A 20,229-nucleotide genomic window follows, 5' to 3' on the forward strand; every position below is an offset into this window, starting at 1 on the left:
CACAGCCTCTCCAGCATTTATCGTTTGTGGACTTTTGAATGATGGCCATTCTTACTGGTATGAGATGATAACCTCATTGTAGTTTCTATTTGCATTTCTCTGATAATTAGCGATATTGAGCATTTTTTCATGTGTCTATTGGCCATTTGTATGTCTTCATTGGGAATTGCTTGTTTAGATCTTTGGCCCATTTTTGGATTGGGTTGTTTGTTTTTTTGTTATTAAGTTGTATGAGCTGTTTATATATTCTGGAAATCAAGCCCTTGTCAGTCTCATCTTTTGCAAATATTTTCTCCCATTCCATAGGTTGTGTTTTTGTTTTGCTTATAGTTTCCTTTGCTATGCAAAAGGGTGTGAATTTTTTTGGTAACTTTTTATATCCACACCAGAGAATTATATATAAACCCATGAAAACACAATGAAGTATTTTATACCTACCCACAGATATACAGTTTCTCTTGCTTTTCATCCACCTAAACAGATTTAGGATTCCATCTGATATAATTTTCCTTCAACCTGAAGAGAATATCCTTTATACCTTCTAATAGTGCAGTTCTTCTGGTAATGAAACTTTCAGTTTGTTTCTCTTAAAATGTTTTTATTTTACTTTCATCTTTTATGAGTATATAAATATTCCCCACCCAGTTTGGCAGGCTTTTCTCTTTCTTGCAGGACTATAAAGATATTTTTAATTGTCTTCCATTTTGCTTTATTTCCAAGATAAGCCAGAGAGGAGTCAGATGTTATTTTTATTTTTATTTTGTTCACCGTATCTTCTTGTAATGTGTCTAATTTCTGTGACTGCTCTTAAGATTATGTTTTCCTTTTTCTTTGTTATCTGCAATTTGATTATGATGTGTCTTGGTAGGTTTTTCTTGTTTTGAGTTTGGATTTAAGGATTGTTGTTTTTCTATCACCAATTTGAAAAATTTGCCTTTATTTCCTCAGATACATTCCTGTCTTTCAGCCTTTCTCTGACATGCCAATTATGTGTATGTTTGACTTTGGAATATTTTTCCACAGTCACTGAATTTTTGCTCACTTTTTCTCCCCATCCTTTTCTTATCAGTGTTTCAGTGTGGTTAGTATCTATTGCCCTGTCTCTGTGTACAGGGATTCCTGGAATTCCTTCTGATACCTCTCTCCTACCTGGTACTTTGCTCCATAAATTCAAGCCACCTGAGAATCCTGGCACACCAGTTTCCGTCCTCTTCAACTGAATAAAACTGTTCATGCTTTGCCATGTTTTCCCTCCTTGTGCTGAGGTTTGCGAAGTGTCCCCTGGGTTCAATGATAGGGTTCATTTTTTTTAAATTCACTTTTCTCAAGGATCACAGTTCTCCACTTCATCTTTTCCAATGTCTGAAAATTGTAGTTTTATATATTTTTGTTCAGTTTTTTTGTTTTTGTTTTTGTTTGCTTATTGTGGAAAGGTTAATTTAGTATTATTCTGTCATGAACAGAAGAATAAGACTGTTTTATTTGTTGAGAATGACAGTTCTTATTCATTGTACCCACATTTAATGTGACATAAAATAGGCATAAAATAAATCAAACCTTTAAGAATAGATTTTATTTAGAACACTAGGTGCATCATTTCTAGAATAATTCCATAGTTCATATTTTCATCAATTAAAAATTGATTTTCTCCAGCTGTTTTCCCTCTTGATGTTTAAAACTGCATGTCATTATTGAGGATTTTAATCATTAAGCATTGTTTTTTTTTAATTTTTATTTTTTGTATATATGTATTTTTATTGACTAGTCAGTTTACAATATTGTATCAGTATTTTTATTTTTGATGATTAGTTTCAAGAGCAAATACTTAAGAGCAAGATGGAAAATGAAACTGTCAAGTTTTTAAAAATTAAATTTGGATAAATACAAGTGCATTAAGATTTTCAGAAGAGGAAAGTGGAATGTGACATCTTCTGGGACTCACTGTCAAGTATTTTGATTACTGCTTTCCACAAATTATCTTTAAAACTCCACATTATATCAAATAAAATATTCTAATATTTTAGAGCTCAGAGCATTTGTGGAAAATTTTCAGGGTTTTTTTTTTTTTTGAGAACAAGATTGTATATTTGCAGTTGAGATGTGAAAGTTGTATTATTTTCAGGATAGTTTGTAAGGATGAATAAAATTTAATTAACAACGAATTACTTTCAAATCCTTGCCACAAGGTTAACAATAACAAATATTGTCACTTACTGTTTCTGCTCAGACTAGTAAATTGACATACCTGCAAAGCCTTAAATAAAAGCTTTTGAATTTACAAGGTGTCTTTTGGAGTTTAGGGGAAGTTTTCCTGAACTCCCACCCTCCAATCTGGGCTGAGTATCTCCTTTTCCTGCACCTATGGATTTTAAATCCCATGAGGTTGTGAATGGTATATTTTTTATCCTAGCATCCATAATAGCCACCCATACAAAGGTGATGTTTTATACTTGGCTCGGTAAACGCATGAATCAATTATTTCCATATTCTAATTTGCATAAAAAGATTATTTTAGGAGGAATATTAACATTACTCAAATGATTGGATGCTAATACTCTATTTTGTGTCTTTTACAGGCTCTTAAATCTGATCTACAATGGAAAAATTTCTTTTTTATCTGTTTTTCATTGGCATAGCAGTGAAAGCTCAGATCTGTCCTAAGCGTTGTGTCTGTCAGATTTTGTCTCCTAATCTTGCAACCCTTTGTGCCAAGAAAGGGCTTTTATTTGTTCCACCAAACATTGACAGAAGAACTGTGGAACTGCGTTTGGCAGACAATTTTGTTACAAACATTAAAAGGAAAGATTTTGCCAATATGACCAGCCTGGTGGACCTGACTCTATCCAGGAATACAATAAGTTTTATTACACCTCATGCTTTTGCTGACTTACGGAATTTGAGGGCATTGCATTTGAATAGCAACAGATTGACTAAAATTACAAATGATATGTTCAGCGGGCTTTCCAATCTCCATCATTTGATATTGAACAACAATCAGCTGACTCTCATTTCTTCTACAGCATTTGATGATGTCTTTGCCCTTGAGGAGCTGGATCTGTCCTATAATAATTTAGAAACAATTCCTTGGGATGCTGTTGAGAAGATGGTTAGCTTGCACACCCTTAGTTTGGACCACAATATGATTGATAACATCCCTAAGGGGACTTTCTCGCACTTACACAAGATGACTCGGCTAGATGTAACATCAAATAAATTGCAGAAACTACCACCTGACCCTCTCTTTCAGCGAGCTCAGGTACTCGCAACCTCAGGAATCATAAGCCCATCAACTTTTGCATTGAGTTTTGGTGGAAACCCTTTGCATTGCAATTGTGAATTGTTGTGGTTGAGGCGTCTGTCCAGAGAGGATGACCTGGAGACCTGTGCTTCTCCAGCACTTTTAACTGGCCGCTATTTCTGGTCCATTCCTGAGGAGGAGTTTTTGTGTGAGCCTCCTCTCATTACTCGGCATACACATGAGATGAGAGTCCTGGAGGGTCAGAGGGCAACCCTGAGGTGCAAAGCCAGGGGAGACCCTGAACCTGCAATTCACTGGATTTCTCCTGAAGGGAAGCTTATTTCAAATGCAACAAGATCTCTGGTGTATGATAATGGAACACTTGACATTCTTATAACAACTGTAAAGGATACAGGTGCTTTTACCTGCATTGCTTCCAATCCTGCTGGGGAAGCAACTCAAACAGTGGATCTGCATATAATTAAGCTCCCTCACTTACTAAACAGTACGAACCATATCCATGAGCCTGATCCTGGTTCTTCAGATATCTCAACTTCTACGAAGTCAGGTTCTAATGCAAGCAGCAGTAATGGTGATACTAAGATGAGTCAAGATAAAATTGTGGTGGCGGAAGCAACATCGTCTACAGCACTACTTAAATTTAATTTTCAAAGAAACATCCCTGGAATACGAATGTTTCAGATCCAGTACAATGGTACTTATGATGACACCCTTGTTTACAGGTAAGAAAAATGAAGCCCATTTTAGCCTTGCCATGCATCTTAGTGTAGGGCTTGATAATGTACTGCCAATTTTTTTTTTTTTACTGACAGTGCTCCTCTGTGTTGTAATGAAAGTACTCCATTTTTTAAAGTATCTGATGTAAAGCTTGTGAAAGGTGAATACATGTGGAGAAATATTTTGAATGGTGTTATTTTCAGAGCATTAAATTTATATTTAATATTATGCTTACTTACTTTTTCCCCCCTCATCTAAGAGATGTGACTATCAAAGAACAAGATTGATTAACTTTAAAAATTCAAAAACATACCAGAACTTACACATCCACATGAGTGTTCTTTCCTTCAAGGAAGTCACGTTGGGAGGCTATCCCATTATCCCAATGATGCTGCCATTGCTCAAAACACTTTTGGAATTATCTTTAGAACCTTCGTCATACTATTTTGAATATCCCCAGTGGTGGCAAATCTTCGTCTTTTGAGGGTGAATTTGAATTTTGGAAACAAGCAAAAGCCATTTGGAGCCAAGTCTTGTGAATAAGGTGGGTGATCAAGATGGGTATTGCCATTTTTGGTCAAAAATAGGAATGTAACTAAAAATAATGAGACTGTTTTGTTTTTTTTTTTTTTTTGAGTGGTTGAGTAATGTGTGTGTGTGTGTGTGTTGTCTCATATACACTGGTTCTTAAGACAGTTCCAAAGAGAAAGTTTGTAAGTATTTTGAGCAGTGAAAGTATCACTGGAGTGTGAAGTATGTAATCTCGGGGTAAGGACATTGGTGGAGAATTTGCATATGACTAAAGAATTTCTGGTATGTTTTTCTGAAGTTCAGCCTCATTGATTTATAGTCACATCTTGTCCAATTTGCAGTTAGAAATATACATTTTTACCTCTCCATGTAATTTCACTCATGATAGACTATTATTACTCCTAGGAAATGATGCAAAATCATGGCTTTGAAATAAATATATATATATATATATATTCATCTTTGAGCTTTCCTGAAAGAAGATCAGATCTGTTCTTATATACCCAGATGAATTCTTGAAGATAATTTGGTTTTCACTCATGTATGGAAATGAGGAATGAAAGTAAAATTTTTTAAATTGAACATGTGCTGGTAGGGAAAAAAAAGCAAAACTGACCTAGCTAGCCATGTGATCTGTCCTGGGCAGGGTTCTAATTTTCTCATCTTTAAAAGGGAGAGATTAGGGTAAATGGTTTCTAATATCCCTCTCATCACTAAATGTATGGAGCTGTAGACACGATGCATGTCTATCAGCATCAAGCAGTTGCTCTTGTCATCCTCAGCTTTTCATGTAGGTTATGGATAATTTAACCCATTGTCGAGGATAAGCATCCATCCCTACCCCATATTTTCCTGTAGCTACTAGACGTTCCATGTATTTTAAACAATAGCTCTGTGAAGTAGGTCCATTTCTGTTTTCCAAATTCCAAGATTTTAATGCCGCCATGACAAGTAAATTCTCTATGACCCTGAGGAAATTCCTTGAGTCCGTGACCGTAATGTTTGTTATGTGTAAAAGAGTGGTGATGCCTACCTCATCCAGTCCTGGTGAAAATGAAACTGTAATGCCTGGCGTTTTCCTTGCACATGCTAAATGGTAGTGACTTCAACCACAAATGCATAGTCTGGCCTCAGAGTTCTTGGTTCATTTAGAACACATTGTTTAGGTTGTATAACAGATTAGCATTACCAAGTCTTGAGATTTCTAAAACTCAAGAGATAAAGTGTAGTTTCAAGCCTTTTTTTTTTTTTCCCTAAATTAAATCTTAATTTAGGTGATGTATGGTTGTTACTTAGAACAACAAAAAAAAAAAGTTACTAGAGAAAAGGCATCCACAGAAGACTTTTGTGATGTGATGGATTCAGAGGTGTCTTTAAATTCTTCTCAGAGTTTACAAAATTATGTTCTGAAAGTAATTTCATCAGCCCACAGTGGGGAGGACAAGGGATTTATGCTCTGGTTAACAGCTTTGCCCAGTTCTTGTTTCTAGGATAATACTGCTCATACATTTTCATCAACCTCATTTATAGATAAAAAATACTGGGAACCAAGTGTTGAAGACATAAGAGAAGGCTGAGATCTGTAAATAAAGTCCTTTAGTCTTTGTAATTATCTGAGTTATTAAAGATGGATTTACCAGATACCATCCCATAGCAGCTTCTAACTGATTTGGAAAATAAATACTCCAAAACACATTTCCATTCTAGTTTCTAATGTGATTGTCAGTGTTTTCCCTTCCCTCAAATTGGCTTTTAGTCACAGAGGTGTTGTAAGTGCTAAATGGATTTGTTTAGTAGTCAGATAATGTCACAGTCACACCTTTCAAAAGCAATTTGTCATAAATGATTTTTCAGCAGTGGCTTTTATTAGGAGTTCTGCTTTGCCAAGCAATATAATTAGTAAGCTCATCAAGGCATGATGTAGGCACCATTAATATAATGCAGAATCCAACAATGATGTTTAGCCATTTTAACTGGGTAAAAATATGATTAGAACATTTCCTGTATTTCATATCTGATAGAAATGTGCTTATCTTAATGAGTACTGAAATGAAACAGAACTGAAGTCATGATGACTATGTGTGTGTGTTTTGTTTTGCTCTTAATGTTAACATGAATTCCATTGTCCCTCAGAATGATACCTCCTACGAGCAAAACTTTTCTTGTCAATAACCTGGCTGCTGGAACTACGTATGACTTGTGTGTCTTGGCAATATATGACGATGGCATTACTTCCCTCACTGCCACAAGAGTCGTGGGTTGCATCCAGTTTACTACGGAGCAGGATTATGTGCGATGCCATTTCATGCAGTCCCAGTTTTTGGGAGGCACCATGATTATTATTATTGGTGGAATCATCGTAGCATCTGTACTGGTTTTCATCATCATTCTAATGATCCGGTATAAGGTTTGTAACAATAATGGGCAACACAAGGTGACCAAGGTCAGCAACGTCTACTCTCAAACTAACGGGGCTCAGATACAAGGCTGCAGCGTGGCGCTGCCCCAGTCCATGTCCAAACAAGCCGTGGGACACGAAGAGAACGCCCAATGTTGTAAAGTTGCCCAAGACAATGTGATACAATCTTCGGAAACTTGTCCAAGTCAGGACTCCTCTACCACTACCTCCGCTTTGCCTCCTACCTGGACTTCAAGCACTTCTGTGTCCCAGAAGCAGAAAAGAAAGACTGGCATGAAGCCAAGTACCGAACCACAGAGTGAAGGTGTCACAAAGGTTGAGTCCCAAAACACTAACAGGAACAACTCCACTGCCTTGCAGTTAGCTAGTCGACCTCCTGATTCTGGCACAGAGGGGCCCACATCTAAAAGAGCACATTCAAAGCCAAGTAAGTTTCTCACTTTGCCTGCTGAGAGATCCCGAGCAAGGCACAGGTACTCCCTGAACGGAGAATTAAAGGAATACTATTGTTATATTAACTCACCGAACACATGTGGACTGTTTTCTAAAAGGAGCATGTCTATGAATGCGATGTTAATTCAGCCCCACAGTTCTGATGGGTGTAGTGGAAAAACAACTCTTTCAAATTCCGAGTGGATGTTGGAAAGCACTGTGTAACCTATGATTACTTTTTAATGAAAAAATTATTTTGAGAACTCACATAGGAAATTGGAATTTGAAATCCCAGTCTTGTCTCTCTGATGTATGGCTCTAGAGCCATGGTGTATAAACCCTCTAGGGTACAGTTACTTCATATATGTACATGCATATATGAAGGTGATATACATATGTATGTATATATCAAATGGTTTAGGAAAAAAAGCATGACAGCAGTGCCTTCCCTTATTCTGAGACCGGCTTCCAGGTTCTGCAGTAGCAGATCACAAAGTGAAACTTGTCATGAAAAAAAAAAAAGGCTTGCATAAATAATGATATCTCCTCCAGTCTTTCAAAATGCCACCTATGGATGATTGGTATTTTTCAATGAATAGATTGTATATTTTCTTTCAATATCAGCGGCATTTATTTTTAGGCAGATATTTTAGAGAATAGCTCTGTGTCGTTATGTTATTTAAAATTAAATATTCAAATACGTCTACCTAGGCAGGGTTAAAATACGCCCCCTTCTAAACAACAGTCTTGGTTCAGGTGCCTTATGGTTCTATGATGTTTCTCGTCCATGGCACAGATTTGTCAGTGGGAAGCAGAAGAAAATGCAATTGATTTTTTTATTTATCAAGAAAAGCCAATTCAGCTTTAAGTCACGGGCCAGTTTTAAGTCACGTGTCTGCCTGGGCGAATGAAGGTGTTTTCATTCATTCAACACATGTTTGCTGAATGAATGAGCTTTTTATTTTTCTTAATGCAAGTTAAATAGAGAGACAAAAATACAAAACTGCCTTTATCAAAGGGGTATTTATTTTTATCACCAAGTAAAATAAAAATCTTCTAATGGCGTTCTTATTACATTTATAAGCAATATAAAGTCATTGCTCATTAACCAGATAGTTTTGTTTTTCCCTCCTGTGCTGTAATTCTGAATCTGAATGTTTCTCTCTTAGAGTAAATGTATTTATTATTTGAACCAAATCTTGTGATGAAATTTAATTAGAAATTATACAACTTAGTGGGAATACATCATTTTACAAAGGATTTTTAATTTAGGCTGACAATAATATTTCTCCCTGATAGTATGGCATTCTTGGACAGTCACTGAAATCAAGGTCTGTAGACAAATGTTCTCTCTACCTTGAAATTTTTAAAATATTATATCTAAATTGATGGTGTTTTATTAAAGATCAGTAAATGGGGGTTTGGGTATTTTTTTTTCGAGAGTAAGGCTCATGTGGGAACCTTGCACAAAAAATATTAGCCATAATATAGTAAGATGTGTACTCTGTGTAAAGTACTCCCTGGGAGTAAGTTAAAGCCACAGTAAAAGTTTATTAACTCTTTCAGATTACTTTTAATACCATTTAAAATACAGGTGAGGAGTGTCAGTCATTAGTTTAATTTCCTCTTGCTGGAGGCATTTATAAAATTTTCAGTTAATTTTAACTCAACAGAGGCACATCTTATGCATGATGTATTGTGATGACATTCAAAAGTAGCTTAGATTAAAGCAGTTAGAGATTACTTTCTGAGCCAGTCTTGAAAACACCTGTCTAATGGGCTTTCAACACCTTGGGTATTTCCTACATGCCTTCTCTGCCCTGCTTCTCTTTCTGAAGTTTGCCTTTCACTTCTCTAAAATCTAATCAGCCTTTGTGGGTCAGGTATATAGTTCTTGTGAAGAATAAATGAGGTCATGTGTGTAGTGGTATTTTGTAAAACCAAAGCATTACTCAAAGTGAAGTGTATTCTCAACACTCGTTCTGTGATAATGGTCTAACCCCCAACTAAATTTTTTAATTAACGTTAATTAATTAATTCTTCACCAAGTGCTGATTGACAAAAGCATATTACTTCTCCCCTTCTTAGGTTTTTACCTGCATAGCATTGAACAATCCTGAATATATAAAAGTTTTCAAGAATTAAAGACATGACTCCCCAAACAAGGAGTCTCTGGCATTATGAAGGCTATGGTCAGGGGGGCCCCGAAATCACACAGAACAGGCAGCAGCTTGGTATGTCACCTCCAAGCTACTGATTAACTTATTTTCTATTTTCCAATTGCCTATATTTTTTAAGGTTAATTTCCTGCTTGTGTTTCTAATGAAATTTCAGCTAAATATCTTTTATTTCTCATAAACATTTAGAACTCTGTAATACCTAATCTCGTGAAATTTATTCTGTTTGGCTAAAGCCATTGAAACCGTTTAAACGATTGTATTACATTTACAAGACTATTTTTAGGGTGAATTAATCAAACGCTTGAACTCTTGTTCTGGAAGTGATACGAAGGCCTGTGTTCCTATCTTTCAAAAAGTTTATGTTTGAACAAAAGTTTTGAACAAAAGACTGGCCTATCAAGAGGGTCAAATGTTATTTGGTTTTGTTTATAAGTATATGAGCTATGTTTTTCTCAGGGCAGTTTGAGTGTAAAGTGACTTAAAGATAAGTCTATGGGAAGGTTGGGGCTGATTAAAGGTACTTGGTATAATACCCGAAACGCGGTAGTTACTCAGATGAATGAATGTGCAAATGAATAGATGACTAACTCCTTGAATGGAGCCAGGGAAGAAGGTGCAATAGTAAGAATTTTGATTAATTAAGACAATAGAGATTTGTGATCCAAGTATTATGTTACTATAAGCAAGGAATTCTGTCCCTCCTTTTGCTTTTCTTTCTGCCGTTTCTTACGTTCCTTATTTAACTAGCTACATACGTGTGGTCCAAAGCATATGGTTTTGCTGTTTGTTGCTGCTGACAGTGTATAGGTTGTAGATGTTGTTTTGGCTTCCCTGTTCTTAATTATTTTTCTTTAATTTTTAGCCATTTTACACCATGCTGTCAGCTTGTTCAGTATGAAAACAAACTAACGAATAATGTATGTACAGATTTTTACTCCAAGCATTTTTCAAATTATATGTGTTCCTGTGTTAGTTTTTTTTTTTTTTTTCATTTCTTTTGGATAATTGTCCCTCAATTTGAACATGTCAAACTACTATTAAAGTAGGTCTTTAAAAAATGTGTAATATATGAGTCCCATAAAGGGGTAATGAAGCATCCAAAGCAACCTCAAAAATCCTAAGAAACAGTTTGATTTGATGAATATTATTCATTTTAGTCTACAAGTAGATTAGCAAAAAGTACATTAAATGCAATAGTTTAAATTAGATATAGTAACACCTTCACTGAAGACAACATATTTTCTATATTTTTTACAACCATTAAACGTAGTAGTTAAGTTGAGTTCACAGTAAGCTGTTTAATGCTTTTAGACAGTTGATTTTAGCTGCTTTGCAGATATAATTCACTAAAAACTTTTAGAATATAAGTTTTTGAGCTATTGCAAGCCATCTTTAGACGTAACAAGTTTACTATCTGAATGATACATACTTTCTCTACAAGAATCTAAGAAATGCTTGAAAATTAAATGTCTTCCATTTGTCTATAGGAATCTCTTTTCATCTTTTTTTGTTAAGTATTTCTTCCTTCACTTTAAAGCACTGAAAAAAGTACTTACTTCAGAACTAAATTTTAACTGTTTTGCTTGTATTACTAAAAGGAAACTAAATATTTAATTTATAAAACAAAAAAAAGTTACTGAAGCATTTATCACAAAATTCACATCAGTAGCCTTTTGATTCCTAAGTTTTAATATTATCCACTCTGTTTATTCACAGTAATAAACTTAAAAACAATCATTAAAATGCCAAGAGTTTAAAGAATTCCAAAAACAAAAAGCATCTTATTGTACATTGAGTCGTGATGGTCAATGGGACATCTGTTCAAAGAAAATTGAGATATGAGCCCATTCTCTTTTCAGTGTGGCAGAAGTCCAGTTCGATTTTATAATGCTCAGCACGCAATGGTCATTTATACTAGAGAGAGTGAAGACTGTGTACTCTTTTTCCCTTTGCTCAGCCTTCCCTTGAGTCTCAGGAAGAGTCCAGTCTTTCTGCTTCAGCAGTGTCTATGTGTGAGTTTGTGTGTGAAAGAGTTTTGGAGAAAGGACTTCAGCACAAAGATAGATTGGATGGAAAAGATACTTTTTTCTTAACCTCCTCAGTTGGTAATAAAACTAATAATAATAATAATAATAATAATAATAATAATAATAATAATAATAATAATAATAATAAAATAATGATAATTTACCTTATAATGTTTGTGAGTTACATGTTAGTTGAGTTAAGTTTGTGGGTAAAAAATAAATCACTGTTAAAATTTCATAGAGAAGAGAGAAAGTAACCAAAATTAATGATTGGGCTTTGATAACAGTTTCAGAGCTCTGTGTGTCAGACTACTCAGTCCTTTTCCCTCCTGTGCCAGAAAAATGCATGCTGGGATTACAAATGCAGCTAGTTTTGTCAGATTTGAGGGTATTTGTCTGTTTTTTTGTGTTTTTTGGGGGGGTTTTTTGGTAACAGAAACAATCTTATAGCAGCAAGATCACTTAATATGGAAAGAATGGTAAACATATTACTGGGATTGAGTCCTGCCAAATATGCAGCATTTATCTAAAGTGAGACATAGAAATTAACAGTTTGTAAATGGGGGTATACTGAAGTATGAAATTACCTCTTGAAGGTAATGCTAAAGCATTTGCAATTTCATCAAATAGTACAAATACTCATTATAATAAAATAATCAGTGTGCCATTGTCTTCTGATTTGGTCAGCTATTTCGAAGTCAAAATTTAGGATCTAAAGTGACCATCGAATAAAATACACTATATGACATATACTTTTATATCTGTATATGTAATATGTGGCTATATTAACATGTATACTTATAAATTAATCATTGCAAATCACAATTTGGAGGCCTGCAATGTGGGTTGGAAGTAATGTAATAAAACTAGGTTTCAGTGGGCTGGCTGTTAGAGGACTGCTCACAGAACAGCGGCACAAACTGTGCTTATTATCAGATTACAGTGGAATGTAAACTCTAGTACAGATTTATTTTTCCAAACTTCCTCATGATAACCATCTCCACAACTTGTCTAATTTAATTTATTCTTTTCAAATAGGTGAATGTATGTTCATGAATTTTAAAAACAGCAGAAAAATTATTTTTGAATACATTCAGGGGAAAGCCATGAAGTTCATTTCATTTTATGTTCAGAAGTGGATGTGTATTTAATCTTGCCTGAGACATTAGCTAGACACTAAGTGTGACTTTGCTCCAAAATATTTCCAATAAATAATTATTCTACTACTTTAAGGGGCTTATGAAACATACTATATGGGCTCTACCATTATGTGATTTCCTAATTATTTTTTCCTGTATAATGCGAACATGTTGTACTGTTGCTTTCATGTAAAACCTAATCTCCAGAGGTCATTGTCAATTTATATGAGTATCTGTGCTGGAGGTTTATCAAAAAAGTATTTTGTACTGTTTTCATCACCTTCACCTGTGAACCCTTAGAGCGACATTTTCCTGAGACACTTAATTTTTTTCTCATAATTGTGTTACTTCTAGTGACCAGGAGTATTTGCTTAAAAATAGGACATTTGGGAAGGAAGCAGAATGTATACTACACAGGGCTATTTAATGATATTAAACATTTATAGCCAATTGGAATATGGACACTGAAAGGCAGAATGTTTGCATTTAGAACATTACTATTTTATATAAGGATAAATGAGTACTTGGCAAAACATGCTATTATCTTGGGGGGTTATCGAATAATGGTTTATATTATAAATGATTATTTTATACTCTGCATGGTGAATATGGTGAAACTACATTTCCTGCTTTGGATTTTTTTTTTCTTGATGTATCTTTCCATATTTATCACGTGCAACTCTGTAGTTGACATATTAACTTTGCCTAAGGAAAGTTAATAGAAGCCTGATTCTCTTACTGATCTCTTGCAGGGAAAGTGCATCCTACATTGATAGTTAGTCATTTTCGTAACTAGAAAAATATTTTAAAAAAATTCTATGTTTCGAGTGTTATGTATCAAGAAGTAGCCACAGAGAGTATTATCAAAGTCAATTGCAATTAACCCAAGAACTGGTAAGTTTGGGGAAAAAAAAGTCTAGATAAAACTTTTTTAAGAAGGATCTTACCAAGATTTCAGTGAGAAGTATTTTAAGGTCTGTTTCATTTTTTTAAAAAGTGAATTGTTCATGACGCTGAAAATTTTATTCCCAGATGCTTTGCCGACTAATGTTGACCAGATTGTCCAGGAAGCACAGGTGAGCTTCTTGTTACCTGTCACATATTTCAGCACTTAAGTGGGTATATTGTTTTATAAATGAATTTTCCATTTGTGTTTTGCTGGCTCATGCAACGTGTTGAAATTTTCCATTAAAACTGAGTCGATGCTCCATGGTCAAAATTGAAGTTCAGTTTGGTTAGGTGAATTTTCAGTTCCTCAGTTCAGGCATATTTCTGGTTACCTGAATATTTCTGATTCGTACTGGATGAATAAAGGGAGTACTAGTGTGACTTGGGAGCCGCTCTTATAGTCACATGTGATGTATTGTTTATTTTTACAAACATTTCCCCACGTGAAGACAGTAACTTTATAGAGTATATTCACTCCTGTCCTTGGCCTCCACATCCTAACTGAAGCGGAGATGCTACATTACGCCTCACTGAAGTGGATGAACAGAAGTGTTTCACTGTTACCCAAAATGAATGAAGCCGCTGTAAAATGGAGCAAAAGACTACACATGAAATATTCATGGTATTCCTTTTGTCAGCAACCATTTACTCTTCTTGGTTTGCTTTTCTCTCTTTCTTTCTTTCCTTCTTTCTTTTTCTTTTTTTTTTTTTTTTTTTTTTGAAGTTTCAAATGAGTATTTGATTCCTGCATTTTAATTGGATCCGAGAGTGTGTTTCTAGAGGAGAATGGCACTTCAGCAATCTGTTCAAACAGCTGGATGCATCAGCCGTTTGCTTAAGATTTGGCACAGAAAAAAAATGCTCTGCTTTTTAAAAGTCCTTAAAAAAAAGCCATTGGTTTATTTGTTCGTAGTAAAAATAAGGGTCTCGATTTTTACCATTTCTGGTTTAAAAGATAACAATAACTTGGAGCATCATTTATGGTTTCCCCTAAAGAATTCCATTCCCACATCAGACACAATGTTTTTCAAGCATCATTTCCTTACTGAATTTAGGATCCCGTTCCTATGCTGCAAAAAACGAACAGATGGCTCACTGCAAACCATCCATAGCACAGAGTCTGGCCCATGCTTGGTGTTAATAGAACTGAACTGACCTGAGTAAAGACACCTCGGTTCACCACCACCTTCTCTCTCTTCCTCTCCCTCCCTCCCTTTCCTCTTCCTTTCTTCCCTCCATCTCTTCTCTGTCTTTGATTTTAAAGAGTTCATTTCTCATGCAACTTTGGCTATCTCACTGTTCCAAAACTGGCTCGCCTTAGAAAGAGTTTAGGAGGTTGAGGTTCATCTATCAGAATCACCGTCCAGAACGGTGCGAAATGTTACATCAGGATTTGGAAGCAGGAGAGTCCATTTGGTCATTTTTCAATTACCCATTAAAGCAATTCCCCAATATTCCCATTTCATGGGGCATGTTACATATTATTGTGTTTATGTCTTTATGTTACCACCGTGTTAGAAGTCAAATTTAGAGAAAAGTAATCTCCTTGGGAGTCTGTGTACTACTTGAGGTGGCAAAAGGTTTGCCAACGTGGTAAGTATGTAAGATTTCTAATAATGATTTTCTTTGTCCTAAAGTTATGAGTATTAATTAGAGAACTTTGGAAAATACAGTTTAAAATAGAAAAACAAATGTAAACCTGTCATAACCCACCACCCACACACAAATACTAATAATCTGGTCCATGATCTTTCAGTGACTTGTCATTTCTCTGTGTAGTAAATTCGTGTGTATATATGTGTGCTTGTATTAGATTTACATAGTGAATGTGTGTATATGAGAATATGGCATCTATTTTTAAAACGTTATGCTGAGTCTTTCTTTAGTTCCTTTTTTGAAACAAATGGCTGTGTCATAATGTCATAGCCACTTTCCTTCCATGCTTTGTCTAATTTTCTTTTCTTTCTATAAGCATTAGCAAGAAAAATCCACAGGCAAAGAAGAATTTGAACAGAATTTAGTGACAATACATCATTTACTCATTAGCCAACTCCTTGCTACATTTCTGTTGTCAGATTTAAGTCACCATGTGACCTCAGCATAACTATTCTTACTCGGTAAATGATGTCTGTGATAGCAGGCCTGTCATTGCTACAGCTGTCAGCACAACCGGACAGTAATGCCCCTTTGCAGAGACTGTGACCCGTGTGTTCTTCGTCTTCTCACGACCCTTCACGCTGTCAGCAGTACTTTTACCTTGTGAATGAAGTGAGGTACAGGGCTGGCAGAGATTCATGGGCTCACAGCTTCTTAATTTTTTTGGGGGGGGGATGGAGTGGGGAAGATTACAAAATTTTATTTTCAGTTTCTGTTTCCCACAGGATGGTAACAGACATATCTTTTTCTACCCAGAGGCAAGTATATATTTTCCAAAAATGTGGACACTGCCCATTGCATTAAATTTAAATTAAAATGTTCCTTATGTATATAGGTGGCAATATAAGCAAGAAACACATTTTTAATATATAAAATATTTTTCCAAGGTGACAGTAGTAAATCAATTATAACACAGTCCCTAATATAACATCAAGTTCTAATAGAAAGGAGCAGAGAGGGCAGAAAAGTTTCATCTAGTCAGCAGTTTAGGTGATCTTCATACTGAGGTATCTGCTAAGATGATTTTTTTACTGAGAAAAATGAGTTAAATTTACTCCATTTCCATTAGCCGGAATATGCTCTATGCCCGTTTTCCTTAAGACCTTTCCTATATATATACAGAAACAGAGTGAGCTTAACCTACTTAATGTAACACGTACAGTCCTTCTGTAATAGTCATAAGATTCCAATCACACTAAGATGAATTGAGAGGAAAGGTGAGAGGAATTGTTGCTGAAATCATTGATAATTACTCTTTAAGTAATAGATACTTACATTATAAATTAACCATATGTTTAAAAAACCTTATGTTTTTATGTTTAAAGTGAACTAGGTAAAACAATTGATCTGCCATACTTGGTAGTTAAAATAAGAACCGTTGACTAATTTGCATTTATACTGAAAATGCCTTAAGTAAAAATTTTTTTTTAAGTATTTATTGTATTCGGACCAACAAAATATGTGTACATTGTGTGTGTGTAAGTATGCACAAGAAATGCCACTTACACTGTGATTGCTTATACCAGTCTTTAAGATGATTGCTTTCTGGTTTTAATAGATTTGACTTATGATGTTCAGTATCAACTCTATGTTTAGTATCAATCAAGGTATTTAAATAATTTTAACTATCAAAAAATCTCTGCTACAGATATAATAACCTAGTTCTTTTAGAGAAACTGTTAATATATAAACAAGTAAAAAGTTATTTTGTTTAGAGATAAAGAGCTATATTAAAACAACTATGGGAAAACACAGGGTTTGGAAAATAACTAAGAGTTAAGCAGCAAAGCAAATGTGTATATATAATCCAAATATCTTTCCAATGTTTTTTTTCAAGCAAGAATAACCAATATAAAATATTTGGTTCTGTAGGGGGTTTTTCCCCATGATACTCCCTTCAAGTGAATTTAAAAAATAAGAGAGAAATAAGAGTAATAGAAAAGGCACATAGGTAGAAAACATGTAACTATTTTGATAACGATTAAAGCATACTTTTTGACATACTTATTTGAACATTACAGAAAATTAGAAAAAAAAAATAGAACCCTAGTGTCAGCAGTGACATTTAGAAATCAATTCCTCCTTCTTTTGATATCCTAACTATACAAAATAAAAACTCTTCCACAGTTCTTAATTACACTCAGAGTAAGAGCAATAACAGTTTCCAAAATCCATGCAATGTCAGGATAATTTTCCTTCTCTTAATGTCAAGGTAGCTTTAATTTCCTCTTTCCTTTGTGGTATTGTTAAGACTGTGCAGTGTTTTGCATGCTGCTCTTTCACTGGTAAATGAGCATCTTTGACAAAACATCAGGAACGTACCCCAAATTGGTTATTTTTAGTTCTTATAACATTTTAGCCTAATTATAGTCTGTTGTGTTTTTTCTTTGTGATGCTCTTGTAATTTTGTGTTCCATATTTAAATCTTTATGGAATCACTATATGAGTTTGTTTATTGATAAGTAAAGTTGAAAAGTGTTATTTTGAATATCCTACATACAAAATTTTTATTCAAAGTCATATTATGTCATCGTTTCAATAGTGGTAGATTCAGGGCAGACAGATTCACACCATTGTTCCCAAATGTGAAATTGAGCCAAAAACTCTTTAAGCTATGTCAGCTTGTAGAATCATTAACTTGATATTAAAAGAAAGTTTGTTATTCTGGAAGGAATTATTATTTCCAAAGTCAAACTAGTTATACTGTCCACTGAATTTTTCTTCTAGGCTTTTCTATATTACTACTTCCTGAAACTTGAAATTTGGTGTAATGCAAACTTTTGACTTTTTAATCAAAGGAACATATTATAGGAAATACAAAAAGAAAAAAACGCTTATTGATAATTAATTTCACCAACATAAACTATGCCATGAACCCAATGGAGAGAAATCTAGATACTTGCCATTCTAATTTAAAGTGATTTTGTAATGTTTTCCTTAGAATGAATATTCCAGGTAAAGTGTATAGCAATACCTATATTTCAGTATTTTCCAAGATAATTATTTTTTAACAATAGGATACATATCTATTATCGATTAACAATCTTTGAACATCAAGTAAGTTCTTATTCAATAATTTTTAAAATTATTGTTTGTGCCAAAAATAACTTTACTTATTCAGATTAAGTATTTTGAATACTTTCTTAAGTAAAATATCTCTATAGTATTTTGCCTACCTTCATCAGTTATCCAAATATACCCTACATCAACATTTTGAAGTAGAATATTTGAAGTTAATGAAGAATCTATATTTCATCATTCATTTGTTCGATGCATTTTATAACCCTCATCTTGTAAACATGTAGTTGTTCTTAAATGGAAAGGAGAAAAATTACTTCTGTTTCATATGTATGAAATTGTATGTTTCTCAAAAATTATTTTCCATCTTCATCAAGTATAGAATTTATAGACATATTTGAAAGCCATGAGTACTGAAACCCCATATTAGAGAAAAAGTATTTTTGTAATTTGTTATTTAAATATTTTAAATGTTTTTATACGATTTTCTTTCAAATTCATGTTAACTATGAAATGCCTTTGCTTGTGAGTAATTGTCAGTTTTCAGATTTATTTCATTTGTTCTGTGGGTGAAGAATGAATTAATAAAGGTGAATTAATAGTCTTCACCATCATTAAATGTATAATTAAATTTCATAAAACTTTAATATGATGCAAATTTCCAACAGAATATGTAAGAATGTAGAGCTCACTTAGCTCTTAGATGTGATGAACAAATTTGATCTAATATGTTCATATTTTAAAAACCAGTATGAATACTTGTTAAAACCTGAATGGCATGCTTTAATGAATAGAATCATTTTTTTCTCTTAACTTAATATAAATGTGAAAACCGAAGCAAGGAAAAATGCCATTCCACAATTTGTCTTTGATTTGCATAACTATTTAGTCAATACATTTAGATTTCCTTCTAAAATGAGATTTTTAAAATATATTCCACAGTTAAAAATTACCAAGCAACATTTTAAGAACTGATGTGCACATGGTAGTGTTCTGGGGTGTGTCTAGTATTTATAGCGATCAGCTCCTTCCTGGATGCATACAGCTCAGTAACTTCTAAATTGCTAGCACAATGATCTTATTAGCCATGTGTCTTCTTTTTCTTTCTTTCTTTCTTTCTTTCTTTTTTTTTTTCTTCTTTTTCTTTCATTTCAGAGGCCGGAGTTAATCTGAAGAGCACTACTTCTCTCTCTCCTGAAAAAAATTGCCACTGATATTTTTACTGGATAAAATTTAAAAATGTTTCGATTCACAAAGGCTAATTGTTGAGCTGGTGTCCGAGAAGAAATTGTCCACAGGAGCCGAAGCAGAAGTCGCTGATGCAGGTGGAACTGGCTCTATCAGACCATGGTTCATCCCCTTTTAAAACCAAATTTTTTTTTTCTTCTGGCCTACAAGTATTTTTTTTAAAGAAGGAAAGAAAAAAGCCTACATTGGCATCGAGTTCTGTATCAATCCATGTTACATTGCCATCCATGATTTAAGACTGTAGAATCTTGAATCTATATCACTTTAACAAATAAATGTTTTACTATGACAGAATTTGCACAGTGCCTGATTTGTGGAAACCTCAATTGCTTCCAGTATGAATGGTGAAATGATAATTGTAAGACGTATAGTAATTTTTTACATCTATGAAGTCCAAAAACCTTAAGGGATCACAAATTGCTTTATAATATTGGAACTATTTCTTCCATGACTGAAGTGCACCCACTTCTGTGGGAGAGCAGTTCAGTCTTTAAACAGCTTTACAGCAATTTTCTGCTTCAGTGTAAGACAGAAAGTGATGAGGGATCTCATCTCCGAATGGGACTTCAGAAAGCATCAAGGTAGGCATATTGTAACTAATCCAAATTGATTCATTGCCTTTCTGGAAAGCAGAGGCAAAGAGGTTTTTAATAAT

General features: G+C 34.2%; 1 protein-coding gene across 1 annotated transcript; it reads left to right on the forward strand.

Moving 5' to 3' along the window:
• The first annotated feature begins 2,594 nt into the window (after nucleotides 1-2,594).
• LRFN5 (leucine rich repeat and fibronectin type III domain containing 5) lies at nucleotides 2,595-19,792 on the forward strand. Its single transcript, XM_064485919.1, has 4 exons — nucleotides 2,595-3,981; nucleotides 6,641-7,353; nucleotides 13,737-13,780; nucleotides 19,482-19,792. Exons 1-4 carry the CDS (start codon nucleotides 2,597-2,599, stop codon nucleotides 19,497-19,499), a joined length of 2,160 nt encoding a protein of 719 aa, XP_064341989.1. The 5' UTR covers nucleotides 2,595-2,596; the 3' UTR covers nucleotides 19,500-19,792.
• The last annotated feature ends 437 nt before the right edge of the window (nucleotides 19,793-20,229 follow it).

Source organism: Camelus dromedarius, chromosome 5 (assembly GCF_036321535.1).
Source record: "Camelus dromedarius isolate mCamDro1 chromosome 5, mCamDro1.pat, whole genome shotgun sequence".
NCBI lineage: Eukaryota > Metazoa > Chordata > Mammalia > Artiodactyla > Camelidae > Camelus > Camelus dromedarius.